Raw genomic sequence first — 25,710 nt, 5'->3', positions numbered from 1 at the left:
CCAAGGTGATGCCTTGAGCCTGTGTCTCTCACCGCCTTGGGCCAGACTTTCAGGTGTTCTCATGGACCATTCCAGGATCTATGAAATCTGAGTGTTGAAATATCATCTTTGCTGCAGTCACTGGCTGTGTGGGAAGCCCCTGAGTTCCTTCTGTGCAGGCAGGGAGGCCACCCTCAGGTGTTGGGAGAGGCTGGATAGCACCATGCCCCTCTGCAGGAAAAAGGAGTCCACACTAGAACCGGGGCAGTGCTCCAGCAAGGGGCCCACTGCTGAGCTGCAAGAAGTGGTAAACTAAGACAATTCAAAATCACAATTTTTCCAAACCAGGTCTATTCCTCAAACACTAAGCACACCGATGTAGGAAAATGAGCCGATAGAGCACAGAGAGAGCATAAAGTCACATGCCCGTGCCACTCAAACATTCTCTTTGCAGGGCTGGGAGTTTGGCTTAGTGGTAGAGTGCTTGTCTGGCATGCCGTTCTTCAGTACCACATACATTAAAAAAGCCGGACGTGGTGCTGTGGCTCAGGTGGCCGAGCTCTAGCCTCGAGCCACATCCTGACTGCATAGTGGAAGAAGGGGAAGTCCCACCCCACCCCCCAGGTGATGGGCCTCCCTGATGTCTAAGAGTCAGGGGTAGGGACCTGGATGGTAGGTTACTGGACCTGTCAGTCTTGTGTCTTGAACCTGGGACTCTCCAGGGTCCTGTGACCTTGTCCTCTGACCTGAACCTATTTCTTGATCAGACAGCTCAGCAGCCATTAAGCCAGGTCTCATGTACTGTACCCCACCTCCTGGCTCTGGCTCTCCTCAAATCAACAAGGTGTCCCACTTCAACTCTCTACTGGGTTGATGTGCGTGGTTGCTATTGGTTTTCTGCTCTTTCCTCTTTTATGGCACAGTTTTCATACAGTATACCAGCTAGCAAAGCTGCTGTTCATTTTGACAGGAATCTGCCTGCAGATGCCAGCTTTTTCATTAGACTCTCAGTTTGATCTCTCCAAATGTCGTGTGTAGGGCTGGGGGTTTGGCCTGGTGGTAGAGTGCTTGCAGATCATGCCCGAAGATCGGGTTTAATGCCTTCGTACCACATACATAGAAAAAAGCCAGAAGTGGTTCTGTGGCTCAAGTGGGAGAGCTCTAGCCTTAAGAAAGCCCAAGCCAAAAATGTGATTTGTAAGCTGGGAATGTGGCTTAGCATGATAGAGTGCTTACCTAGCATGCACGATGCCCCACATAATGCACCACATTAACAGAAAAGGCTGGAAGTGCTACCCTTGAGCACATGCTGCTCAGGAACAGGGCTTAGGCCCTGAGTTCAAGCCCCAGGACTGACAAAAAATAGGACAAAGAGAAAGTAGCTTCTCTGCATCTTGCCTACTGGATTAACCTTACAAGATTAGCACCTCCTACTACCTGGTCACAGAACACATCCAGCCTCTTTCATTCTAGATCCTTTCTAGATCCTCACTGAAGACAATGTATTTTGTCTATGGATGCAAATTTTCCTCGGAAGTTAAATAAAAATGACTTTGTATTTAAAGGGAACAGAAATCAAATCACAAGAAAGACAAAGCCTTGCCAATCTTTGATTCTGAACATAATCTTCCTTTGTCCTGACAGTACGATACTATATTCACCACTGTAAGTATATTTATATTAAAAGAGTGCCATCTGGACCCTTAGCTGCCAAAGAACATTCTTAGGTTACCACATTCAGGACAAACTTTATTTCTAATTAGAGCCCAGGTGTAGAATTTATAAAAGAGTTCCTCAACTCCACATATTCATTTACTCAGGATAGGCACTGATTTGGCTTAAGACTTTTTGAAAATATTCATATAGGAAATAAAGCTACTGGCTTTTGTTTTGATTTGTGTGCTGTAGGGGATAAAGAGATGCATTCCCTTAATAGTTCTATCAGTAGAAGCTAAAGATCCTGGAGATACAAATAAAGGGGAAAATGTAGCAGAGCCTTCTGAATAAGGACACGGCAAGCAGGCCAGGATGCAAATGCTGCTGTCTTCATCTAGGAGATGCTACTGTGGGCTACAGTCCCTACCAACCTTTCACACCTTTCTTGAGGTCTTCCCTATACTCTGGTGAGGTGGCCATTGGTATCTTCATCTTGTGTGTCCCTGCCAGCTCACACACCTTTCCAGGAGCTGAAGTGCTTTAGCTGATGACCCATTCATTTGTCAGGCCAAGGAGGGAAGTGTTGCAAAGGCTGAGGGAACTTCCTGCACAGCCCTTCCTTCCCATTCACACTGTGGCTCTGCCATCTGCACATAGTGTACTAAAGCCCAGACAAGTTGCCTTACCTCCACGTTGTATCCTTGTTCCCCATTAGCAGTATGAGTGAATCATTGTAGAGGCCTGTACAAATTGGAAAAATCAAGGATCTAGTCTTTGTTTGAGGTATGTGTGTGTGTGTGTGTGTGTGTGTGTGTGTGTGTGTGTGTGTGTGTATGTGTGTGTGTGTGTTTTATGTGCTGGTCTTAGCCTTGAACTCAGAGCCTAGGCACTGTTCCTTTTTTTGAAACACAGCTCAAAGTTCCGGGTTTTCTTGGTGGCTAATTGGAAATGTCTCACCTGCCCAGGCTGGCTGGAAACCAAGATCCTCACAACTAAGTCAGCCTCCTGAGTTGTTAGAGTGACACATGTGAAAGAGGAACCAGACATAAGCTAGCAGGTGCATTTTATTCTTGCATTGTCTGGGAGAGTATATTCAGCCAGCCCACAGAGGATGTGTCTTAGACGACCATGCCCTCACTCTTGGTACTGGGGTGGCCCTCTCTGCACTCTGGCTGTCACTGTCCCGTGTTTGCTGCTCATACATCTTCCCCTTCACAAAGTGACCTTCCAGCCCTTGTCAGATGTCCACCCATCTTTCAATAGGACCCCACACATGAACTTCTTTCTTCACGCCAGACATGAGAACTGAGAGGTCTTGTGTCTGGGGCGCAAGAATTTAAGACGATTGCCTTCCATAACATTTGGGTCTCTGTCTCCTATTTCACTGGGAGATCATGAATTGAATGCAACTGCTCTACAGGGAAGAAGGGAAAGGAAATCCTGTTCATTCGTGTCTAATATCTCATGTAATCTATGGAGCAAGTCATCAGTGGGGAATAAATGAGTACATAAAGCCATCCATCTGACATGTAAATCATTTTCTTTATGTTACATACCATAATCATTAATCAAAGTAGGATATGAAATAGAAATTGAACAGTCAGGTAATCCCATGTACGGAGACAGTAATTTGGAACCAGAGAATGAGGGATTTGGAGACCTGAAGGATCACACTTTGAGGGAGCCTGGGAAAAAACTGTAGTGAGACCTTGCCTCCATGAAAAAACAAGTTGCGTAGGGTCTTGGATGTCTGCTCTGAGGGTAGAATGTGATCTCAGCCTCCTAAAGCATGGGCCACCAGCCCACACTCCAAATCACACAAAAGGAGACTTTGCACATCCGTTTGGATGGACAGACCTGGGGACAGCTTGTCTCTGAGCCTCAGGCTTTTCCCAGACTCTTCTTGATGAAGTAGCTCACCAGTCGCTGTGGCCTCTGCTGGTACTCAGCAAGCACCTCGTGAGGGCTGCTGATCTGGTCCCCCTGCAGGCGGTCCAGGAGGGTGACACACACCACTGCAGCTGCCAAACACAAAGACCATGTCAACCCCAAGTGCCAGATCTCTAGCTTCATTCACAAGAATCAGACCAAGCAGGGAGCAGGGAGCCTCAGCCTGTGCATGCCCTGGGCAAGTCTGCTCTGTCCACTCTGACTCAGGAGAGGATGGGGGATGAAGCAAGCAGGGAAAGCAGCATGGTTTGCTCAGGATCTCTAGAAGCTCTGCCCTTACAAACAGCACCTTGTCCTAGGTCTCACCCACCTCTTTCCTCACTTCTAACAGAAAAGTCCCACTAGGCCTGGGGCAGTGGCTTACACCTGTCATCCTAGCTACTTGGGAGATGGAGATGAGGAGAAAAATGGTTCAGAGCCAACAGGGTAAAGTTATAAGATCCCATCTCAACCAACAAGTTGTGGGGTTTCTCGGCTACACTCCCAGTTACAAGATAGGTAGAGATGGCAATGCAAAGTGGCCTGGCCAAACTCCAGACTCTATCTGAAATATACACACAGCAAGAAAAAGGACGGGAGCATGGCTCACTTGGCAGTGCCCCTACATGGCAAGATAAGGCATGAAACACTGAGTTCATACCTTAGCCTATCACAAGGAAATAAGTTCATGCCTGAGCCAATTCCAAGGCAGGCTCTCACCTGTTCTGTACAGCCTAGAAGGCTAAGGTGATTTGACCAAGGGAATTCTGGGAGGGAAGCTGTTCTAGAAGAACTCCACATTCAAAGGCCAGAGAGCACTGAAGGCCAAGCCATTGGCAGGCTCAGGGCACCTTACTGGCCAGCAAGCCAGTATCGAAGCTGTATGATCCCCTTTCCATCGGACATTCACTGCGCTATGTGGAGACTACGGGGAAACCAACGATGCTGTCTAGATCACACAGCGTTTTCCCCAAGGGTGCAAGGGTATCAGCTGGGTGTGACACTGACCTGTGAGCCCAGTGATAAAAGCCAAAAGCATAGGTTGTGGTGGGGTAGGAAGTGGTGGCCTGGACATCAGGATTGGCCAGGAGAGCAGAGATGGAGGAAGAAGGATGCCCAGAGGCCATCCTGTGCCTGCTTACCTCGTAGGCCACACATACTGCACATGGCTGCAAACACTGAAGATTCCATCTCGATGTTTCGGATGCCAGCTGCGTGGGCAGCTTGAAGGTAGGCCTGCTTGTCCTTTTCCGTGTAGGAGCAGAGGGCACCATCCAGGCGGCCTTGTCCTGCAGCACAGACATGGGGACTCTGTATTGTCAGCTGTGACCACATGGTGGCGCTCTGCCCACACCCAGCATGGATGCAGGGGCGGCTCCCCAGCAGCCTGCTCCTAGCATGGCTCCTAGCCACTGCTATCACCACCAGGAAAAGGCTGAGATGGGGTGACAGCCAAGGTGCTGAAAGCCCACCCTGGACATCCTTAGAAGCAGAATCAGGGCAAGGAGGGGCTCTTGAGTCTAGATTTCACACACCCCCACACACACCACGCACCTTCATAGAAGTCCAAAGTGCACATGGTGTTTCCCACCACAGTATTGAACTCGCTCAGGTCTGCAGCACACTTCATTAGCTCCTGCACCAGCTGCTCATCCAGGTTGGTACTTCGAATGACCCGTTTCCCCAGGACAAGCTGCTCAAACTCTGGCTGGAAGCAGGCATCCACTGCCTGCCTGGTAATGACCACGGCGCCAGGCTCCAGACCTGGTGAAGAAGCAGATGTTCACAGCTGTGCTGGAGACTCAGGCAGGGCACAGCACAGATCAGGGAGAAAAGACCAGGATGCATCACAACTCGCAATCCTAACAACTTAGGAGAATGAGACAGGACGATCATCATGCAAAGCCAGCTGGAGCAGATAACAAACTACAAGTGGAGGTGGGGCTCAAGTAGTAGATTGCCATCCTGAAGAAAATAAAAAGCCAAGTGAGAGTTCAAGGCCCGAGTTCAAGCTCCAGTACCAGAACAAAAGTAATTGAATGAATGAATGAATGAATGCTCTTTTAAATGATCAATTTACGTGCAAACCCTGAAGAAAACGTACCAAACCTCGAAGAAGTGTTGGAAATACCCAGGAATCTTTGAACCCCCTTCTCAGAAGTATGTCTTCTAATCCTTACTATTTTCTTCATTAGGGAGTGGCACTGTTGCTCAAGGGCGATAACCTTGAGCTGAAGAGCTCAGGGCCCAGGCCAAGAGTTAAAATCCCATGACCAGCAACAGTAATAAAATTGAATTTACTCTGGTTTCTCTTTAGATTTTGTAAATCTTTCACCTTTTAATATTTTCTTCATTTCCTGGCACTCCACCATGTAGGGAATCATCCCTGCTTAGTTCTTTCTTTAGTTCTTTATTAACCCTAGTACTGACACAAAACAAAACGAAGACCAGAGAACCCAGCCCTGAATTGCCCCTCCAATTGTATGGTCATAGCAGGGAAAAGCCCATAGAGAAGGCACTGGATCTTCATCAGATGCTGATTCTCCTAGGGCCCAGCCTCCAGAAGTGAGAAATAAATGTCTATTATTTATAAGCCATGCGGACTTCGGTTTTCATAGCAATTCGAATAGAGCTCTTCCTCGAATTATTGTTTTCATCTTTTGTGCTCAAAGTCGCACTTGAACTCAAGCTCTCACTTGACTCTTTCACTCAAAACTCGTACTCTACCACTTGATCCACACCCACACATCCCCCTTTTGGCTGGTTAATTGAAAATAAAGAGTCTTACACACATTTGTGTCCAAGCTGGCATTAAATGTAATCCTCAGGATCTCAGCCTTCTGAGTCACTAGAATTATGGGTATGAGCCACCAGCACCCAGCACTCAATTTTGATTTTAATATCATGGTGAGAGGAGATATAATTCCAGAAACCTTTCTCAAGATCCAGGGATATGCCAGTTATTTCCCCTGAATCATTAAAACAAGTCCACATATGATATGAAACAGTAAAAACATAGATGAGTGCCAAGACCTTCTACTTTCCATCAAGTCTCACAGCCTTAGTGCCCCGGATGGCTTTGAACCATGATCCTCAGATCTCAGCTTCCTGAGGAGATAGGATTACAGCCATTGTGCCTGGTTTGATTGTCTTTTGTTTTTTGTTTTTTTTTTTGTGGATCCTGAGGCTTGAATTCTGCACCTGGATGGTGTCCTTGAGCTCTTCTGTCAAGGCTAGCACTCTACCACTTCATCCACAGCACCACTTCTGGTTTTCTGGTGGTTAATTAGAAATAAGAGCCTCTCATGGTCTTTCGTGCCCCAGCTGCCTTTGAACCTTGATCCTCAGATCTCAGCCCCTGAGTAGCTAGGATTATAGGATCACAGGAAAGAGCCACCAGCACCTGGCCCCATTTTTGCTTTTTGCTCCCACTGGACCCCTTCAGTCAAAACTGGTCTCTGTCACTCGATCCACACCCACTTCCTCTTTTTTGCTGGTTAATTGAAAATCAAGAGTCCTACAGACATTTCTGCCCAAGTTTCACATGTGAGAATTCATTGGGTCACAGGTGGAATTAAGATTGTTAAACATATACAGACATTCTTTTTAAAAAATATGTTTTTCTCAAGAGCTTAAATATAAGTGACTGTTATTATTTATATATTATGGTTTTCTCTCTTGTGTTGCCCTTTGGTTAATCTCTTATTGTTCCATTATCCCACTTTGGTACCTGGTGCATTATATAGATGTTTACTTGTTTATCTGAAATAGCAAGGGAAAAATGAGGTGAGGAGGTGGGGGAAGGAAATGGGGACAAAAACATGAGAAGGGGTATCAATGTGTGACAAGTAAAGCACCTGGAGAATATAACTTTAATCCCTCTATACAATGAAATCAAAAATAAATATAAAATAAAAAATACATTTGCCTAAAGAACAAAGCATAACAATCTACACCACCCGTACCTCATATAAGGTATGGTGGGACAAGACTGAAGTAAGTCAGTTTCTATCGCTCTAACACCAAGTCTCTCACTATTGGAGGGTCCTGTGCCATGTTGTGCCTCTGCCAGCAGGACGGCATTATCAAATGCCACCTCTCAAGACTGGGCCATAACCATGAGATCAACTCGAAAGCTTCTCTTTATATCTTACCCAGTGTCTGATCTGTGATCAGAGACACAATACAGCATCTTCAGCAATTTTCTTTTTCATTAAATCCTTCATCTTCTTTGTTGCTGTTATTGTTTTACCATTCCTGAGGCTTGAACTCAGAGCCTGGATGCTGTCCCTGGGTCTCTTTATGCTCAAGGAAAGTACTCTACCACTTGAGCCACAGTGCCACTTGCAGATTTCTCTGAGTAGTTTATTGGACATAAGTGTCTCATGGACTTTGTTATCTGGGCTGGCTTCAAACTACAAGCTTCAGATCTGAGCCTCTTAAGTATCTAGGATTACATGCATAAGCCTACAGTGCCTGGCTACCTTCTTTTGTTTTTAAAAGGAAAACAAAAACACTAAATAGTGTGAACTCTGTGTGTGTGTGTGTGTGTGAGAAGAGAGAGAGAGAGAGAGAGAGAGAGAGAGAGAGAGAGAGAGAGAGAGAGAGAGAGAGAGAGAGAGAGAGAGAGGGAGAGAGGAGTATAAGGCCTGAACTCAAGGCCTGGATGCTGTCCCTGAAATTTTTCACTCAAGGCTAGCTCTCTACTACTTTGGCCACAGCTCTACTTCCAGTCTTGTGCTGTTTAATTGGAGGTACGAGTCACATGGACTTTCCTGTTGCATTGGCTTCACATGAAGTCTTCAGATCTCAGAATCCTGAGTAGCAAGAATTATAGATATACACTCCCCATGTCTACTTGGCAAGTTTTGGGGGCTCATTGGAGGATCTTTCCCTTAGTTTGTAACCTTCTGTCTTTCTTTCTTGGGTTTCTCTGTGGCTTTTTCATTGGGTTCCAAATCTCACAGGAAAAGGGAAAAGCAAGGGAAATGTGTGGAGGACTGGAGAAAATAAAAGGGGAACCAGATGAGGGAGCAAGGGTGAATAAATGCAGCAGTGGTACTCAAGAGACACTGTAGAACATGAAAAAAAGGAACCAGGCAAATAAGGCACCAAGTGTGAGCTCCACAAGACACACTTCTGTGTGTGCAAGGTGTGTGTCCTTTCTGGTACCAATCTCTGCACACCAGCCAGGAGGACAGGCTAGACAAACATGACAGAAGATTCCTATCCATGCTCCATTAACACTCTTCAACAAAGCCAAGGTGGGACTCGATGCTGGGTAGATCAATGATGCCACTACAGGGAGCTCTGTGACCTCCCCAGAGCTAAGGCCCCCTCTATCGTCCTTACCTATCCCCCCAGAAGTGCCGATTCGTATGATGGTGACATTGGAACACCTGGCATGGTAGAGCAGCTTGATGAGCTCATGCAGCATGATGGAGATGGAGGGAATGCCCATGCCATGCTAAAACCAGAGAAAAATGCCAAAGCTGAATCCAGGGCAGTACCTTAGTGCATACACACACACACATGTCACTCCTTGGCCAGACAAGATGCAAAACACCAGTAATCTCAGCACCCTGGAGGCAGAGGCAGGAGCCTGGGCTACTTAGTGAGATACTATCACACACACACACACACACACACACACACACACACACACACACACAGATGTCATCCTTCAACAGAAGATAAGCTCTGTGTTCATAGTCAACAAGAAGGACCAGTTCCATATCACCAAATATATAGCAGATAAGCAAGAGATCAAATTAAGGCCATATTCACATACCTTTTTGAGGGGGCAGTACTATGGATTGAACCAGGGTCTTGCATAGCTAAGCAGAAACTATACTTGTTAAGTCATTTCACTAGCCATTGGTTATAGGTCTTGCCATATGCCTGACCCAGCCTGCACTGTGATCCTCCTATTGGGCTTCCTGGCCTTACAGGTATGACCAACTGCGCACCACCACACTTGGCTACTACTGGTAGATATGTAGTCTTCAAAACTGGGGATGTGGAGCAGGAGGCCGGGGAGAGGTCAGCAAGGCTGGTCTGAACTTGAACTGTGACACATCGCTCCCCATCTCCAAGAAGCAAGGACTACATACAGACTTGAGACACTGTGCCCGGCTTCACATGATTTTTGCTACAGTATATTGCTTTAATTACTCTATTTTTTTGGTCAGCTCTTTCTGTGCCTAGGTTATGTATCATATAGTAAAAAGAACTGGTACTGAATTCACATCTGCCATTTTCGCACCTTGAGGTCTCTGTACATCCTCTCTCCCATCTTTCAAAGATGACCATCTCCTTCCTGTAGAATGACCTAGCTACTCCCAGAGGCTGTGTAGCAGAGCCCTAAGGGAAAAGGTCCCCTTTTAAGAATTCCAGCCAGGGGGCTGGGAGTTTAGCCTGGTGGTAGAGTACTTGCCTAGCATGCACAAAGACTGGGGTTCAATTCCTCAGTACCATATATACATTAAAAAAAAAAAAAAAGCCAGGGGCCGGGAGTTTGGCCTAGTGGTAGAGTGCTTGCCTAGCATGCACGAAGACCCGTGTTTGATTCCTCGGTACCACATACATAGAAAAAAGCCAGAAGTGGTGCTGAGGCTCAAGTGGTAGAATGCTAGCCTTGAGAAAGTCCAAGAACAGTGCTCAGGCCCTGAGCCCAAGCCCAAGACTGGCAAAAAAAAAAAAAAAAAGCCAGAAACGGTGCTGTGGCTCAAGTCATAGAGCTCTAGCCTTGAGAAAGCCCAAGTGCTCAGGCCCTGAGGTCAAAAAAGCTCCGGAACAGTGCCCAATTCCAGAGTTCAAGCCCCAGGGCTGGCAAAAAAAATTTGTCTCAGCTGGGCAGTAGTGGTTTATACCTGTAACATGAACTACTCAGGAGGCTGAGATCACAGTTCAAAGTTAGTCAGAGCAGGAAGCTCTATAAAAGAGTGAAACTATGGATCAAGCTGTAGAGTGTTAGCCTTGAACAGAAAAGCTAAGGGACACAGGCTCCAAGTTTAAGACCTAGTACTGTCTCCCCACCCCAACACATACACATAAACACACACACACACACACACACACACACACACACACACACACACACACACACACACAGTTGTTATGAAGTAAGTCACTCACTCACTCACTATGTGATGGAAGAGAAGACTGGAGACCTGGTACCTTAGCTCCCCTTACACCCTGGTCCATGCAAGGCAGTTTCTCCTTTGTTTTGCTGGGCTCCCAGGCTGCCTGCCCCAGCCCCTATCACACAAGCACTATGTGCACAGCTGTGCAGTATTTGCATAGTATTTGTATCTGTATGCTTAGGTGCTCCAGGAGACAGAATCTTAAAGTCACAATCCTGGTCTCATCTATCCCCCTCACCCCCACCCCAGCTGCTCCCAGCTCACCTGGCTCCCACTACTAACAGTCAGCAGGTGTTAGGGTGCCAGATGTCTGTGGGTACAGAGGGTGGGGGCTGGGACCCCAGAGCCTAGAGACCCAGCCCAAGGACACAGCCAGTACTCACGCTCACAGACAGCACTGGTCCAACTTTGTACATGGCGTAGCGGTCAGTCCCTGCACAAATGTTGGGAAAGTCTTCTCCTGGATGGTCAAGGCCCAGCTCTGTGGCCACATACCTGATGAAGGCACTCATCCTGGAGGGGCTTCCACCAACACACACAAACTGCAACCAGAGAACAAGGACCCCCCTCAGCACACTGCTGTCAGCAGAGGTCTTCAAGACCAAGACTCCTCACCAGGAATATCTGGCTTATTCAAGAACCTGATCAAAATGCAAATTCCATGGTTCTGCCTCACCTACCATATTGAGGAGAAAGGAGGGATAAATGGCTTTACTGAATTTCCTGGTGAGATTCAGAAGCTCTGGTCTGGGACTCATTGCTCATTATGGGCTAACACAAAACAATACAACTAGCTCTCCACATGCAGAGATCCAGGCCTCTGCTGCCTTTGTGAAGGCAATTCCAGGCACCATGTGTGCTTGGCCTCCTGCACCATGCCAAAGACTGCAGAAAGCCTGGGATTGGGCTGAGAATGGGAAGTCTTCACTCACCTCCAACTCCTCCTGTGACTAGGGTCCCATACCACATCTGCAAAATGAGCCACTGGTCACCTGAGTGCCAAAAGGCCAATTCACGGAAAGAGTTGGGGAGGTTTAGGTTACTGTGGGTGGCTCCATCAGAGAAGTAAAAGCTTCAACTTGTGATGTATCGAGCAAGAAAACATTTGAAAAAAAATATATATATATAGGGGCCGGGAGTTTGGCCTAGTGGTAGAGTGCTTGCCTAGCATGCACGAAGACCTGGGTTCAATTCCTCGGTACCACATACATAGAAAAAAGCTGGAAGTGGTGCTGAGGCTCGAGTGGTAGAGCTCTAGCCTTGAGAAAGTCCAAGGACAGGGTTCATGCCCTGAGCTCAAGCCCAGGACTGGCAAAATAAATAAATAAATAAATAAATAAATAAATAAATAAATAAATAAATAAATAAGAAAGATGGGATATGCTTTAAAAATATATATATATACATACACAAACACACATATACACATATGTGTGTAATAAAAAGAGAGAGCAGTAGTTTTAGAGAATCTGAAGATGAAAGAAAGGGATTATTCTTTAAACATGAGATCTCCACAGGCTGGAATGTAATCATTATAGATGATGTTAATGAATGAAGACCCAGAAGCCATGTGCCAGTGGCTCATGCCTGTAATCCTAGACCCTCAAAGAGGATGAGACCTGACGACTGCGGTTTGAAGCCAGCCTTAGGCAGAAAAATCCAAGAGACTCTTTAAACAACGAAGATCTAGAAGTAGAGCTGTGACTCAAATAATACAACATCGGCCTTCAGCAAAACAGAGCACAAGCCCCTGAGTTCAAGCCCCAATAGTGAACAGAAAACAAAACACTAATTAGAGCACCTGGAAAGTTTCCTGGAGTTGGACACCAACACGGTACCTGGAACAGTACTCAACGTTACAAGTGACCTAGCCCTGGGTCAGCACCTCTGGATGCAACTATAAGTTGGATGGCTTGGCATTCTTCTGATTTGCAATTCCATGCATTAAGTCAACTTTCCCCATGGGGACTAGAGATTTGCAAAGTTCTACGTGAGCAGGAAAGTATTCATGGCTAACCACAATTCAATGCACATTTCCCAGTAGCTAGAAGACAAGATTATGAATGTTCCCAAACCAAAAAACAATTTAAAAAAAAGTTACAGATATACTACCTTGATCCAATCATTATACATTGTAGAATTATACTGTAGTACTACACTGTACCCCATAAATACATACTGTCTTCATGTGTCAAGTAAAAACAAACTTAGCTGGGTTCTGGTAGTTCATACCTGTACTCTTTCCTACTTATAAGGCTGACATCTGATGATAGAAGTTTGAAGCCAACGCAGGCAGAAAAGTCTGTGAGATTTATCATCTCCAATTATCCAGAAAAAAGGCTATATGTGAAACTGTGGCTCAAATGGTAAAGCCTCAGTCTTGAGTGGAAAATACAAGCAAGAGCACAAAGCCCTGAGTTTCAAGCCACAGAACTCCCCCCAACAAATAAATAAATTTAAGAATATTTTTAAGCCTATTAAACTAAATCAACCATAAGGAACTTAAGATTTTGTAGAAAAGTATAGACTCAATGCTATACTTTGCGATGTAAGTCCTGAGAGATCATTAAAATAACAAAATATGAATATATATCTTAAATTATCATTGTAATACAAATTGTCTAAATAACTATCCCTGCTTTTCCGGGAATTTTTGTTGTTGTTGATTGTGTGGGGCTTGAACTCTGGACTTAGGCGCTGTCCCTGAGCTCCTCAGCTCAAGGCTACCAACCTACCCCTTGAAGTCACAGCCCCACTTCGGTTTTCTAGTGGTTAATTGGCGATAAGAATCTCACAGAGTTTCCTTCCCGGACTGCCTTTGAACCTCAATCCTTAGATCTCAGCCTCCTGAGTAGCCAGGATTATAGGCATGAGGCATCAGTACCAGGCATGTTACTTTCATTCATTCATTTATATTTGAGATGACAGTATCCTAATGTTCCCTAGGTTGGCTCTACACTCCTGGCTCAAGCAATGCTTCTGGCCCTGCAGTGTAAGTCTTTTGGCTTGATTCAGGAAATTTCCTGTCTGTACAGCTACCATTGTATACCAAAGATATAAAAGATCAAGCAAGTCAATGCAACACTACTTAGTTTCCTTTACCTGTTAGTTCATATACTTGGAAATTTGTAAAAATCTAATAAACACACAATGACAGGTGCCTGCCCCCTCTCTACTACCCTAAGCAGGCCTGTCTGCATCACATAGGAGGTTACTGTACAGCAAATTCCTAGAATTAAAGCCTGGATTTTTACCTTTACATCGCCAAACATAGCTGGGAAGTCGTGTGTGCTGGTGCTGAGGCTGAAATGGTACAGAACATCTTCCTTCATGGTTGCTAGGTTTGGATTGGAAAGCTGAATGAGGCAGTCACTGTCACTGTTAGAAACAAGAAATTGAGTTTAGAGATTGTGGTGATATTGGCTGATTATTATTGTTCCTTGTAAGGCACAATCAGAACCCAGCGATAAGACACTCCTAAGCTGTCAAGGTCTCGACTAGCCCATCTCCTCCCTCTTTTAACTCCTCTTTGCTCTGACAGTCCCTGTTCAAAGGAAACCAGCAAAAGTTCAGAAGATCCCACCACACGACAGACATCACAGTGTTGAATCATCCATACACAGTTGCTGTATATAGCTGGTTGCTATCCAAATCAAGTGCATTTAATACATAAACCTGATGATATTTTGGTGCTACCATTAGCAAACAGGAATAGAAAAAAAATCACCCCTACCACCCAAAGGATAACCTTTCTAGTTCACATAGCTCTAACTCCTTTTTCTTGTCTTATTGCTAGCACTTCTCAGTCGACTGAGAATGGTGAGAGAAGATGTCTCTTCATTTACTTTTTATCGCTGTGGCTTACAATGCATTGCTTTAATAAGAGCTGACAAACTTTAATGTGGCTTATACCTTTACCGGCCATTAAGTTTCTGCCACAAATCATTCCAGTCAGCTATCCACTCAGGAAAGCAACACAAACATTGACTATGTAATCATGCGCTGATGAATTCTAGTTACAAAACCAGGTACCTCAGGTGTAGGCAATTCCATTACCAGCCTGTCAAGCTCTCTGAGAACCAGAGGTGACATGGCTTCATCAACAATGCCTGTCTTCTGATTACCAGAGTCTCTGAAACTTAGTCTCTGAACGCAGAAGAATGAGAGTTTTCTTTATACTCCTCCATCTAACTTTATACGTAGAACTAAAGACCACTCATGAGAAAAGAAAAAGCAGAGAGCAAATGTCTCTGCTGCCTGTGATTGGAAATAAATAATCCAGACTCGGTTTCACTAGACAGTGGTGTGAAAGTGCTAGGCATTCAGTAAAGCAATACTTTGAATTTGAACTTGGATCTTTTCTGAAGGCAATTATACAGACTGCAATCCTTCCTAGCAAGGCTATGCAGCCTCCACAGCTCTTGGTCAAGGACACCATCACAAGGGGAACTCTATGACACTGAATAATCTGCTGTTTGTTAACTTAGACAGAACTGCAGTTTATGATATTTTCAGTCTGCACTACGTTTGTGGGAGTGTAACCCAGTCCTAAGTCAAGGAGTACCTGGACTATTACACAAAGTGACTTTCCTCAGAGATCCAGCTCCTTCTCTCCCGAGGATGCTTGTTATCCCCTACGTACATTTTATCACAACCACAACAATGCAAAAGGTGGGTGCTCTGCTCAGGGCTGGAATCCTAGCTACTCAGGAAGCTGAGAATTTAGGATTACAGATTAAAGCCAGCCTGAACAGGAAAATCCATGAAACTCTCATCACCAATTAACAGTAAACATCCAGTGAAGAGGTGGCTCAAATAATAGGATGCCAGCCTTGAGAAAAAGCTAAAGGGGCAGAACCCAGGCCCTGAGTGCAAGCCCTAGTATTGGCATCAGAGGTCAAGGCTACATTTTATTTTATCTGCAAATATGCAAAACAACATTGAATTGGCTCTGCTCAGTTTTCTAGACTATTTCATCTATTCTTGGGTTATTTCAGTCAGCATTAACAGCAAACGCTAAGGGCCCTTCTTGCTCCTTCTGCCTACATCGAGTTGCTTTCTCTCCTATTTCTCAAGTTTCCCTTCTGACCCTCACCCACCAGAGTGGTGTCCAGATTAATTCAACCATGTTAACATTGTCGAGGCAGCTACAGAATAGAAAGTATAAAAAACTAGAGAGACAGTGGGACCCAGTGGCTCACACCAGTAATTATAGTTCTTGAGATCTGACTATTACAGTTTCAAGTCAGCCAGGGCAGATAAATCTGAGAAACTCTTATCCACAATTAACCAGCAAAAAGTCAAAAGCAGAGGTATGGTTCAAATAATAGAGCACTAACCTTGAGTGAAAAAGCTAAGTGAGGGTACAAGCCACCAAGTGCAGGTCCCAACTCTGGCAAACAAACAGAACTAAAGAGACTAAAGATTTATACAAAGCATGCAGGGTTGGCGACTGCTCCCAGATAAGTGTGAAGAGATACTGCAGCATGAGCTGATGGATTAAAATACCCACAGTGACCACTCCAAACTCATTTTAATAAGGGATAAGGGAATGGAACATTTGTTTTTAAGGGCCTAAGTCCAAAAGTATATGTTGTTAGGACCAGTCCAGAAAGCTTTTTTGATCTCTAGAGAATTCTGAAATGTTGACCATTATAAAACAACCTGTGCAGAGAATAGTTCTTTTCATGACAACTGGCTTTGATATGGAGGTGGTACTCTAGTTTCTCTCAGAATTTCAGGAACAAAATCCAAAACCAAACAGTTGATGGATGTGCCCGGAAATGGTGCAACAGGATGCCATGAAGACAACTCAGCCACATCTTTCAAAACAGAAAACCTTTCTTCACTGCAAGCACAGAAGGAAACAGTGTAACTATGAGATCACCACAGTTTCTAACTATGCAATTTTGACCCTTACCATAAGGAATTGTACTAGGCTCTCACATACTGTTTTATGTGTGTGTTCCAGTACTGGAGCTTGAACCCAGGGCTTAGGCCCTCTCACCGGCCTTTTTCTGCTCAAGGCTGGCATTCTACCAGTTAAGCCACACCTCCACTTCTGCCTTTTTGCTGCTTAATGGAGATAAGAGTCTCATAGACTTTTCTGCCTGGGCTAGTAACTTCTTGATTATCTACAATTACAGATGTGAGCCTTGGGTGCCCAGCTGTCAAATACTTTTGGAAGGATTTCAAGATGATGAGGCAAGAGACAAAATTTTCCCCATCTATACACAATTTCAGGGAATTTATCTCTATTCTCATTTAACAAATATTCACTGAGAATCTCCTGTTTAAGCCCCAGAAGCAAGGCAGGGCGCCACCTCACACACCCATCAGAAGTGATGGACAACTAGAGAAGGAAGAAAAGTAAAAAGGTCAATAGACTCAGGTCTAGGTAGGGAGTCTAGGAGTACGGGCCAGCATACAGCACATGCATAGCATGCTCAAAGCCCAGTGTGAAGAAGTTCACACCTGTAATCCTAGCTACCTCGGGGGGGGGGGAGGGAGAGGGTTGTTTCAGTAAAGTGGCTACTCATAGCAGAACACACATATTTAGGCACTGAACTGCCTCATCTTCTGAGACCACAAGTCCTGAAAGTAGAGGGCAGAGGTGCCAAGATCTAAGCTAGAGGTCTTCGCCCTCCAGTTCCTTAATCCCTTAGCCTCTGTCATTTGACTTCAATGAGTTAACATAGGTCAAGTTCTCAGTGAAGCAAATGGCTTAAAGCATTGCAATCTTAAAGACCCTCCATATGTCCAGCCAACAAGGATCAATCCTACTTGTGATGATTTTCAAGTTTCTTTTCTTCAACTTTTGCAGCCGCCATCTCTCCCAGGAAAACCTGAAAGAAAAGCATTGCACAGAATAGTTAAGCCACCAGGATTGTGTGCAGCCAAGCTAATACCTAAAACATTGATACAGTTGGACACCAGTGGCTCACACCTGTAATTCTAGCTACTCAGGAGGCTGAGACCTGTGTGGGCTGTGATTGAAAGCCAGCTCGGAGAAAGAAGGTCCGCGAAACTTTTATCTCCAATTAATCACTAAAAATCCTGAAGTGGACCTGTGGCTCAAATAATACACGCCAGCCTTGAGGGGAAAAGCTAAGGAAGACTGTACTGAGTCCTTGAGTTCCAGCTCTAATACCGGAAGGAGGAAAAGGGAAGGAAGAAGAGAAAGAGGGAAAGAAATAGAGACAGAAAGGAAAAAAAGGAAGATAGAAGAGAAGAGAAAAGACAAGATCACTCATCGTAGGCCAAAGCTTTGTTCCTGGATCTCAGCCAATAGTCCCATAATCCAGTTCACCCCTTGTATCTCACCGCTGTCTTAACGTCAGAAAGTCCTTTTGAGTGAGTTTGATTTTTAATAGTTATGAATCATATTATGTTGGCCATTTTCAGTAAATTCTGAAAACCAGAGAAATGATAGTTGTTTGGGTCCAGAGGAAAATTTCCCTAGCAATCACTACTCGCCTATCTTCATCTGGTTCTTGATACTCCTGGCACTTGTAAAACACTTCTCTGAACATGTCAGCCATTAAAACCCTGCCAGGGGAACTTTCAAAAGCAGAGTTTGTTGTAATTGTTGTTGTGGCAGTGCTGAGGATTGAGCCCAGGCCTCACCCTGCTAGGCAGCTGTTCTCTCTCTGGACTACATGCCCAGCCTGAGAATAACTTCTAGAAGCACAGCCCTTCATCCTGTAACATCAGGGAACAACAGCCAAGCACAGCGCAGAGAAAGACCATTTATGATCACTCAGAAGAGCAAAAGAAGCAGCTTTTGCTACTGTTGAGGGAAGGAGGGTACTGGAGGCAGTGGGTGGGGGCAGAGGCCCTGTGCTGACCCTCAAGAAAGTGTCCCAACCTGGAGTTTGGCCTAGTGGTAGAGTGCTTGTCTAGAATGCACGAAGACAAGGGTTCGATTCCTCAGTACCACATAATATAGAAAAAGGCTAGAAATGGTGCTATGGCTCCAGTGGTAGAGCCCTAGCCTTGAGAAAGCCCAAGGACAATGCTCAGGCTCTGAGTTCAAGGCCCATAACTTGCAAAAAAGAAAAGAAAGTGACCAAGGTTGTACCTTCAAGCTTTCTCCATTACCCACTGATCAGATGCACAGAGACTCTGGCTCCCAGGAACCATTAGGAACTATGCAGTCCACATGGTCAGATGGACTGGGTGTCTCTATGTCCTGCCACTCCTATGGCTGAGACTTGGGCTACACAAACTGGTCTCTGTTAGTGATCGCTGATCTCTGAGCTGATTTCTCGCCACTCCCTGCCCTACCTTCGAAACCTGTCATGCAGCTAGCGCCAGACCAAAATTTACTAGCATTTTAACAGGTGAGGGCCTTGAGCAAACACCACCTGCTCTCTTGCTAGTTTCCTCCCTACCTCTAATCTGTGGCCCCGCCATTTTGCACATTACCTCTGTCAGTTACTTTCCTACCAATCTCCACCACATACAACCAGCATTCTCATCGATCACTACACATCTCCTAATCTGTGAGTGAGAGAGGGCATCACTAGCTTTGGCTGGTGTTCCCCCCAAACTGCCTGTGCTGGTGTTGAGCCATCTCTGTCAATTTCTATTCACTGAGAAAAGAAGGGTTTGGGAACTCTGGAGAGTGATAGTCCGAAGGGATCCCCAAGACAGACAGGTGGTCAGAGAAGCTAATTTCTTGGTCCTGGCCTCAAGGCTGCTGGTGCTTTCCTGAGTCTACTTCCTCCTTCCCCTGGTATTCATAGGACTTGAAGGCTTCTCCTTCTGACCTTCCTCCCTTTATCTCAGCCCTGTGCTTAGCCATACTTTATTATTATTATTATTATTATTATTATTATTATTATTATTATTATTATTAATCTTGCCAGTCCTGGGGTTTGAACTCAGGACCTGGGCACTGTCCCTGAGCTTCTCTTGTTCAAGGCTAACCCTCTACCACTTGAGCCATAGTACCATTTTGGGCTTTTTCTGTGTATGTGGTACTGAGGTATGGAACCCAGGGCTTCATGCATGCTAGGCAAGCACTCTACCACTAAGCCACATTCCCAGCCTCAGACAGGCTTTATTTAACAACTTCACAGGCAAGGACAGTTGAAGACTTCTGAAATCTTGGTTGAAAAAGGACGAAGGGTGACTACGTGCACTGGAGGAGGTAGGGATGATGGTCTGGCTTTACCGGTGAGGGCTTTTAAGAAATATAAAAACCAGAGGAAAGAGAAGAAAGATGTCACCTCTTAGGCCAACTGGAGCCTCAAGGGATGACAACCATGAACTGATTAACACACCCAGTGAACTCACCTATCCCCGGAGGCTACCTGGTACTCTCTGAGTTTATAGTCCAGGTAGAATAGGGCCAGTAGTGTAAGAACCCTCTTGTGCAAGCGAGAATGAGGTAGTAACAAGAGCCCTGCCTACCTGTCCATTTGCAAGCTGAGAATATGCTGCTCAGGAAAAACAAATATCCACTGCCCCCCCCACCTTTAAAGTCTTGATTTTTCTGAGCACTCGCATCTCGTGCTTGTAATATTAGCTACTCAGGAAACTGAGGTCTAAGAGTCTCAGTTCAAAGGCATACCAATCTAAAAGATTCTTACCTCCATTTTTAACCAGCAAAAAGCTTAAAGTGGAGCTGGGGTGCAAGTGATAGAGAGCTGGCCTTGGGAAGAAAAAGCTTAGGTACAGTTCCCTGGTCCTTTAATTCAGTATTGCCATAGGCGTGCACATGCATGTACACCCACACACACACCAGTGGGATCTTAGCATGTTGTCGTGAAGGAGGAATGGACCCTTCATGATTCCTGCCTAGAAACCAGACTGGAAAAGAGATGGTGGGGGTGGCAGAGCTAAGGTCTAGTACAAGGAGATGAAAATGTAACTATACTTTGGGCCTTACTTGAATTTCTGATTCAAATTATACTTTCAACCAGGTACTGGGGGCTCATGCCTGCAATCCTTGCTATTCAAGAGGCTGAGATCTGAGGATCCACAGTTCCAGCCCAGCCAGGATAGGAAAGTCTGTGAGACTCTTATGTCTAATTAACAACCAGAGAACCAGAAGTGGGCAATGGCTCAAAAGGGTAGAGGGTTTAGCTTTGAGAAAGACAAAAACAAAGGCTGAGTTCAAGCCTCAAGGTTGAGCAAAATAAACAAATAAAATCAATGACACAATAGATAAATAAATAACATTTCCAATTGCTTTGCCAAAAACACCAAGCTTGAAGCCCCTTATGACAAAACTAAACTAAAACTAATGAGGTTTGAGGTGACTCTACAAATGGAAAACCACGAACTGTCACCATGGAAAGATCTTATTCCATAACAAGCCCTTGGTACCTACCTAGCATCCACCCAGATGTCAGATTACCTGGCAGACTGAAACCTTAGCATCTTCTCTTGGTTTATCTCTCCAAGGCTATCACTTTTGAAAGTCACACAGCTGAGCAACATATTATTAGCTTCCCACTGGCTTAATGAAGAAGACATCCCTGATAATGTGGGTTATAATCACAGTTGCCTGGCTTTCTTCAAAAACTTCTGAAGGCTACTAAGCTTAAAATACTGGTTCTTGACTGGAAGTGATGGCTATGGGATGGATAGTGAAAGCTGGTAGAAAAGCCTTGAAATCCCCATCTCATTCTAACCGCTTGCCCACTGACCTGTGAAGCAGATCCTACTCAGTAGTATATGTAGACACATTGATCATTTTGTCCAATATTTCATGTCAGTTTTTTTTTGCCACTTCTGGGACTCTAGGCAACTCTGGGCCTGGGCACTTTCCTTAGACTTTCTCAAGGCTAGCACTCTACCACTTGAGCCACAGCACCATTTGTGGCTTTTTCTCTGTATGTGATACCAAGGAATGAACCCAGGGCTTTGTGCCTGCTAGGCAAGCACTACTACTAGGCCATGCTCCCAGACCCTGACACTATTGCCTGTTGGAGCTACTCTGTTTCTTCTACCACACCCTGAGCTTTCTGAGCAGTTAAGTTCTCACAAGCCCAGGCCAAACCAGGAAGTCAGGAAATTGCATACAACTATGAGTAATTCAGCAATTCCCTAGTTAAAGCATTGTTCGTATGCAAACCTCAAGGCAGGATGCTTGTGCACAAGAAGGAACATCTTTGGAAACCATGTGCATGACCATAGGACAATCACCAAACTAATTAGCCTATGCTGACACTCAATTACAATGAGCAGTAACTTTTGAACAATAAGCTGCAGGCTAATCTTTCTATGGGCAAACTCAAATCCCAATAAAGAGCTGAACCCCAATGGCTAGCAACAATAAACCTGGCTAATCAGGAGACTGAGATATGAGAAACTCAGTTAAAATCCAACCTAGACAGAAAACTCTTATCTCCAATTAACCACCAAAAGGCCAGAAGTGGAGCTGTGACTTGTGACTGAAGTAAATCTATGAAAGAGGAAGAAAGGGAGTTTGTCACTGGTGGCTCACACCTGTAAACCTAGCTACTCAAGAACCTGAGATCTGAGGAACAGGATTCAAAGCCAGCCCAGGCACAGAAGTCTGTGAGACTCTAATCTCCAATTAACATTACACGAAAAACACAAAAGTGATGCTGTGGCTCAAGTGGTAGAATGCTAGCCTTGAGCTGAAGAGCTCAGGGACAGAACCCAGGCCCCAAGTTCAAGACCCACAACTGACCAAAAAAAAAAAAAAAAGAGGAAGGGTGGAGGATAGGAAGGAAGAGCAGGTATCAGTGTTTCCTTTTATGGCATAGAAAAACTTGGAAGTTTCACTTTCTGTTTTTTATTTGGCTTGCATTTTATACTTTTTTTTTTTTTGCCAGTCCTGAAGCTTGAACTCAGAACCTGGGCACTGTCCTTGGGTTTTTTGTTTTTTTTTTTTCTGTGGGTAATGGGGCTTGAATTGGGCCTGGGCGCTGTCCCTGATCTCTAAAGCTCAAGACTACCGCCCAATCTTGAACCAAGCCCCACTTGCTGTTTTCTAGAGGTTAATTGGAGATAAGAGATTCAGCTCTTTTTGTGCCTGGACTGGCTTTGAACCATCATCCTCAGATCTTAGCCTCCTGAGTAGTGAGGATTACAGGAGTGAGCCATCGTGCTGCCTGGCTTTTTGTTTTTTGTTGTTTTGCCAGTCCTGGGCTTGAGCTCAGGGACTGAGCACAGTCCTTGGGTTTTCTCAAGGCTAGAACCCTACCATTTGAGCCACAACACCACTTCGGCTTTTTCTATGTATGTGGTACCAAGGAATCAAACCCAGGTTTTTGTGAATGCTTGGCAAGCATGCTACCTCTAGTCCAAATTCACAGCCCTGTCCTTGAGCAAGCTTGCTTGCTTGCTTTTCTGTGGGTCATGGGGCTTGAACTCTGCTGCTGGACGCTGTCACTGAGCTTTTCAGCTCAAGGCTACCACTCTACCCTTTGAGCCACAGCCCCACTTCCAACTTTTTCTGTGTATATGGTATGGAGGAATTGAAACCAGGACTTAATGCATGTTAGGAAAGCACTCTATCACTAGGCCACATTCCTGGCCCTAAGGCTTTTTAATTCAACCACTTCAGCTTTTTTGAGGGGAGGAGGGAGTTTACTGCAGGTGAATCTTACAGACTTTGATGCCTTGAGCTGCCTTCAAACCACTGTCCTCAGATCTCAGTCTACTGAGTAACTAAGATTACGGGGAGAAAGAGAGGCAGAGAAGGGTTGCAAAATCCTTGTGAGGGGGGACCTGCTAGCATGAAGGGGGGTGTTGAACTCGCCCCCCACGTGGGTGAGAAGCACCTGTGGACTCTGGGCGACCTGGTCCTGAACTGTGCACCCACCACGGAGTGCAACACCAGCCAGCTCATCCGCTCCCCTGCAGCTGTACCCAGCCCAGCCCTGCACCACCTCCCCGACCACGCACCACCCAGCCCGGCCCCGCACCACCTCCCCGACCACGCACCACCCAGCCCGGCCCCGCTCCACCCTCCCGGTCCCGCACCACCTCCCCGGCCCCGCACCACCTCCCCGGCCCCGCACCACCTCCCCGGCCCCGCACCACCTCCCCGGCCCCGCACCACCCTCCCGGCCCCGCTCCCAGCACATCCTCCACTCCAGCTCCATCTGGTGAACTTGAACCACAGCTCACTTACAGCCAACCGGCGCCTTGTCCGGGCCAGCGACAGGCCGGGATGTCCGCACTAAAGGCTGGGCCCGAGCCCCGACCGCTCACCGCTCAGACCTGGCCGCCGCCCGCGGGGGGATCTGCTACACCGCACGTCCGCACCAGGACGCGCCGCGGGAACTGGCTCCGGGGGCGAGGCAGGGGCGGCGCGGGGGTCCGGAGGGGCGGGGCCCGGGCCTGGCGGGGCGGCGCCGGGGTCCCGAGAGGCGGCGCCCGGGTCCGGAGGGGCGGCGCGTGGAGCCGGGTGGTTCCGCCCGGAGCCGCGCGCGGTCACCGCAAGACCGGAATCTCCGATCCCAGCCCGGCGCCCCGCCCGGCCCGGTAACCCCGCCCGAGGACAGTCACCCCGCGCAGACTGGGGCCCGGCCCCACCCCGGCGGCCTGCGGGCTCCGCTGACCGCGCCCGGCCCGCCCCGCAGGACGCGCCCGCCCCACCTCCGGTCCCCGGACACCCCCGGAAAGGTTGCTGGAGTGCTGTGCGCCGCTGGCTTCCTCTCCCAGGTCAGGTGGGCTGTTCTGCCACCCCGTTACTCACGGAACCACCGGTACTTCGGGGGACAGCGTGCCCGCAGGTCCTACCCACGGAAAACTGGTCTGGACCGTGTTCTTTTGCTTCCCAAGGTCACCCGCCACTGACCGGGCCCCAGGCTGTCCCTCTGTCTTGTCTGTCCGGCTTGTCCTGTCTGACTCTCTGGAGGTGGCCTTCTCAGGGGGGGACCCGCACAAAGGGAGGACAGTGTGAACGGATTAGGAACGCGAGGCTGACGTGGGTCAGTTTCTAGATTCTCCTTCCTGACCCTGGAAGTTCCCCAGTACTTGGAAGAAACTCAGGAGAGAGCTTGCAGGATAAGGGGAAGTGACTCAGTCAGTCAGTCACCTACTGTGCCAAACTGTCCCTCCAGCCCTGAGGGGCACCACCCGCTCCACCCCCCCCCCCCACACACACACCCGGGGCCTTCCCAGCACCTGCTTCCTCTCTCTGGTTTCCTTTGCCAGCATTCCTAGCTGGCATTGGCCTGAGGACAACCAAGAAGTCGAAGAAAGAAGCAGGCAGCGTGGGGAGCTGCCAGGTGCAAACTTACTTGCTTTGCTCTTGATCTGGGGTTCTGAGAATAGCCTTTCAGCCTCTAGCTGCCTATGGCGATTGTGTGTGTGTGTGTGTGTGTGTGTGTGTGTGTGTGTGTGTGTGTGTGTGTGTGTGTCTTGCAGAGGAGGAGGGGGGGGATGTCCTGAGGCCCTGGACACTGTCCCTAACCTTTTTCCCTCAAGGCTGGCACTCTACCACCTGAACCAGAGCTCTACTTCCCAACTTTTGCTAGTTAATTGGAGATAAAAGTGGTAGGATCATTCTTCTGCCTTGTGCTGATTTTGAGCATGGATCCTCGGATCTTAACCTCCCAAGAAGCTAGGATTACAGGTATAAGCTGTCACCAACTGGCCTAAAGGATTTGTTTTTTCCCCTAAGAAGCTGCAAGTGAATTCTGGAATGAAACAAGATCAAGATTTATTTGTCAGGTAAAATTTTGCAGATATACCTGGGCACTGGTGGCTCACCCCTGTAATCCTAGCTACTCAGGAAGCTGAGATCTGAGGATCATGGCTCAAAGCCATGCAGGACAGCAAAGTCTCCAATTAAGCACCAAAAAAATGAGAAGTGGCACTGTGGCTCAAAATAGTAAAGCACCAACCTAGAGCAAAAGAACTCAGGGACAGCACCTAGGCCCTGAGTTCCTAGGCCCTGAGTTCCTGCCCCCCCCAAAAAAAAAATTGTTTTCAGATGTCACAAACAAGAAATGTATTTTATCAGGCCATTTTTATGCCTCACCTGAAAATCCTACACTGTCTTAACTTC

At 46.6% G+C, this 25,710-nt stretch overlaps 1 protein-coding gene across 4 annotated transcripts; it reads right to left on the bottom strand.

Annotated features, from left to right (window-relative positions):
• Nucleotides 1-3,158: 3,158 nt before the first annotated feature.
• On the bottom strand, nt 3,159-24,151 carry Upp1 (uridine phosphorylase 1). Of its 4 annotated transcripts, none has more exons than XM_090332546.1 (8): nt 23,827-24,151; nt 17,493-17,554; nt 13,964-14,087; nt 11,093-11,251; nt 8,917-9,031; nt 5,119-5,328; nt 4,707-4,853; nt 3,159-3,656 (listed from the first exon to the last, which is right to left on the bottom strand). In XM_090332546.1, the coding sequence occupies exons 2-8, from the start codon at nt 17,537-17,539 to the stop codon at nt 3,517-3,519; spliced, it is 942 nt and encodes a 313-aa protein (XP_090188672.1). In that variant the 5' UTR covers nt 17,540-17,554; nt 23,827-24,151; the 3' UTR covers nt 3,159-3,516. The 4 variants fall into 4 exon arrangements, with proteins under 4 accessions (XP_090188672.1, XP_090188673.1, XP_090188674.1 ...); XM_090332547.1 differs by having other exon boundaries at nt 23,907-24,151; XM_090332548.1 differs by lacking the exons at nt 17,493-17,554; nt 23,827-24,151 and adding an exon at nt 16,360-16,936.
• Between the last annotated feature and the right edge of the window lie 1,559 nt (nt 24,152-25,710).

Source organism: Megascapheus bottae, chromosome 5 (genome assembly GCF_031878675.1).
Source record: "Megascapheus bottae isolate mThoBot1 chromosome 5, mThoBot2.hap1, whole genome shotgun sequence".
Classification (NCBI taxonomy): domain Eukaryota; kingdom Metazoa; phylum Chordata; class Mammalia; order Rodentia; family Geomyidae; genus Megascapheus; species Megascapheus bottae.
The sequence above is the reverse complement of the archived record's forward strand: the minus strand, read 5'-3'. Positions and strand labels throughout refer to the sequence as shown.

Bases quoted from the DNA above. Each gene is read 5' to 3' on its own strand.
- Upp1 (XM_090332546.1), bottom strand. From the start codon at position 17,539: ATGGCGGCTGCAAAAGTTGAAGAAAAGAAACTTGAAAATCATCACAA. The intron at 11,252-13,963 runs GTAAAAATCCAG...CTCTGGTTGCAG, and splicing joins CTATGTTTGGCGATGTAAAG to TTTGTGTGTGTTGGTGGAAG. The intron at 9,032-11,092 runs GTGAGTACTGGC...CTCTGGTTTTAG, and splicing joins GACCAGTGCTGTCTGTGAGC to CATGGCATGGGCATTCCCTC.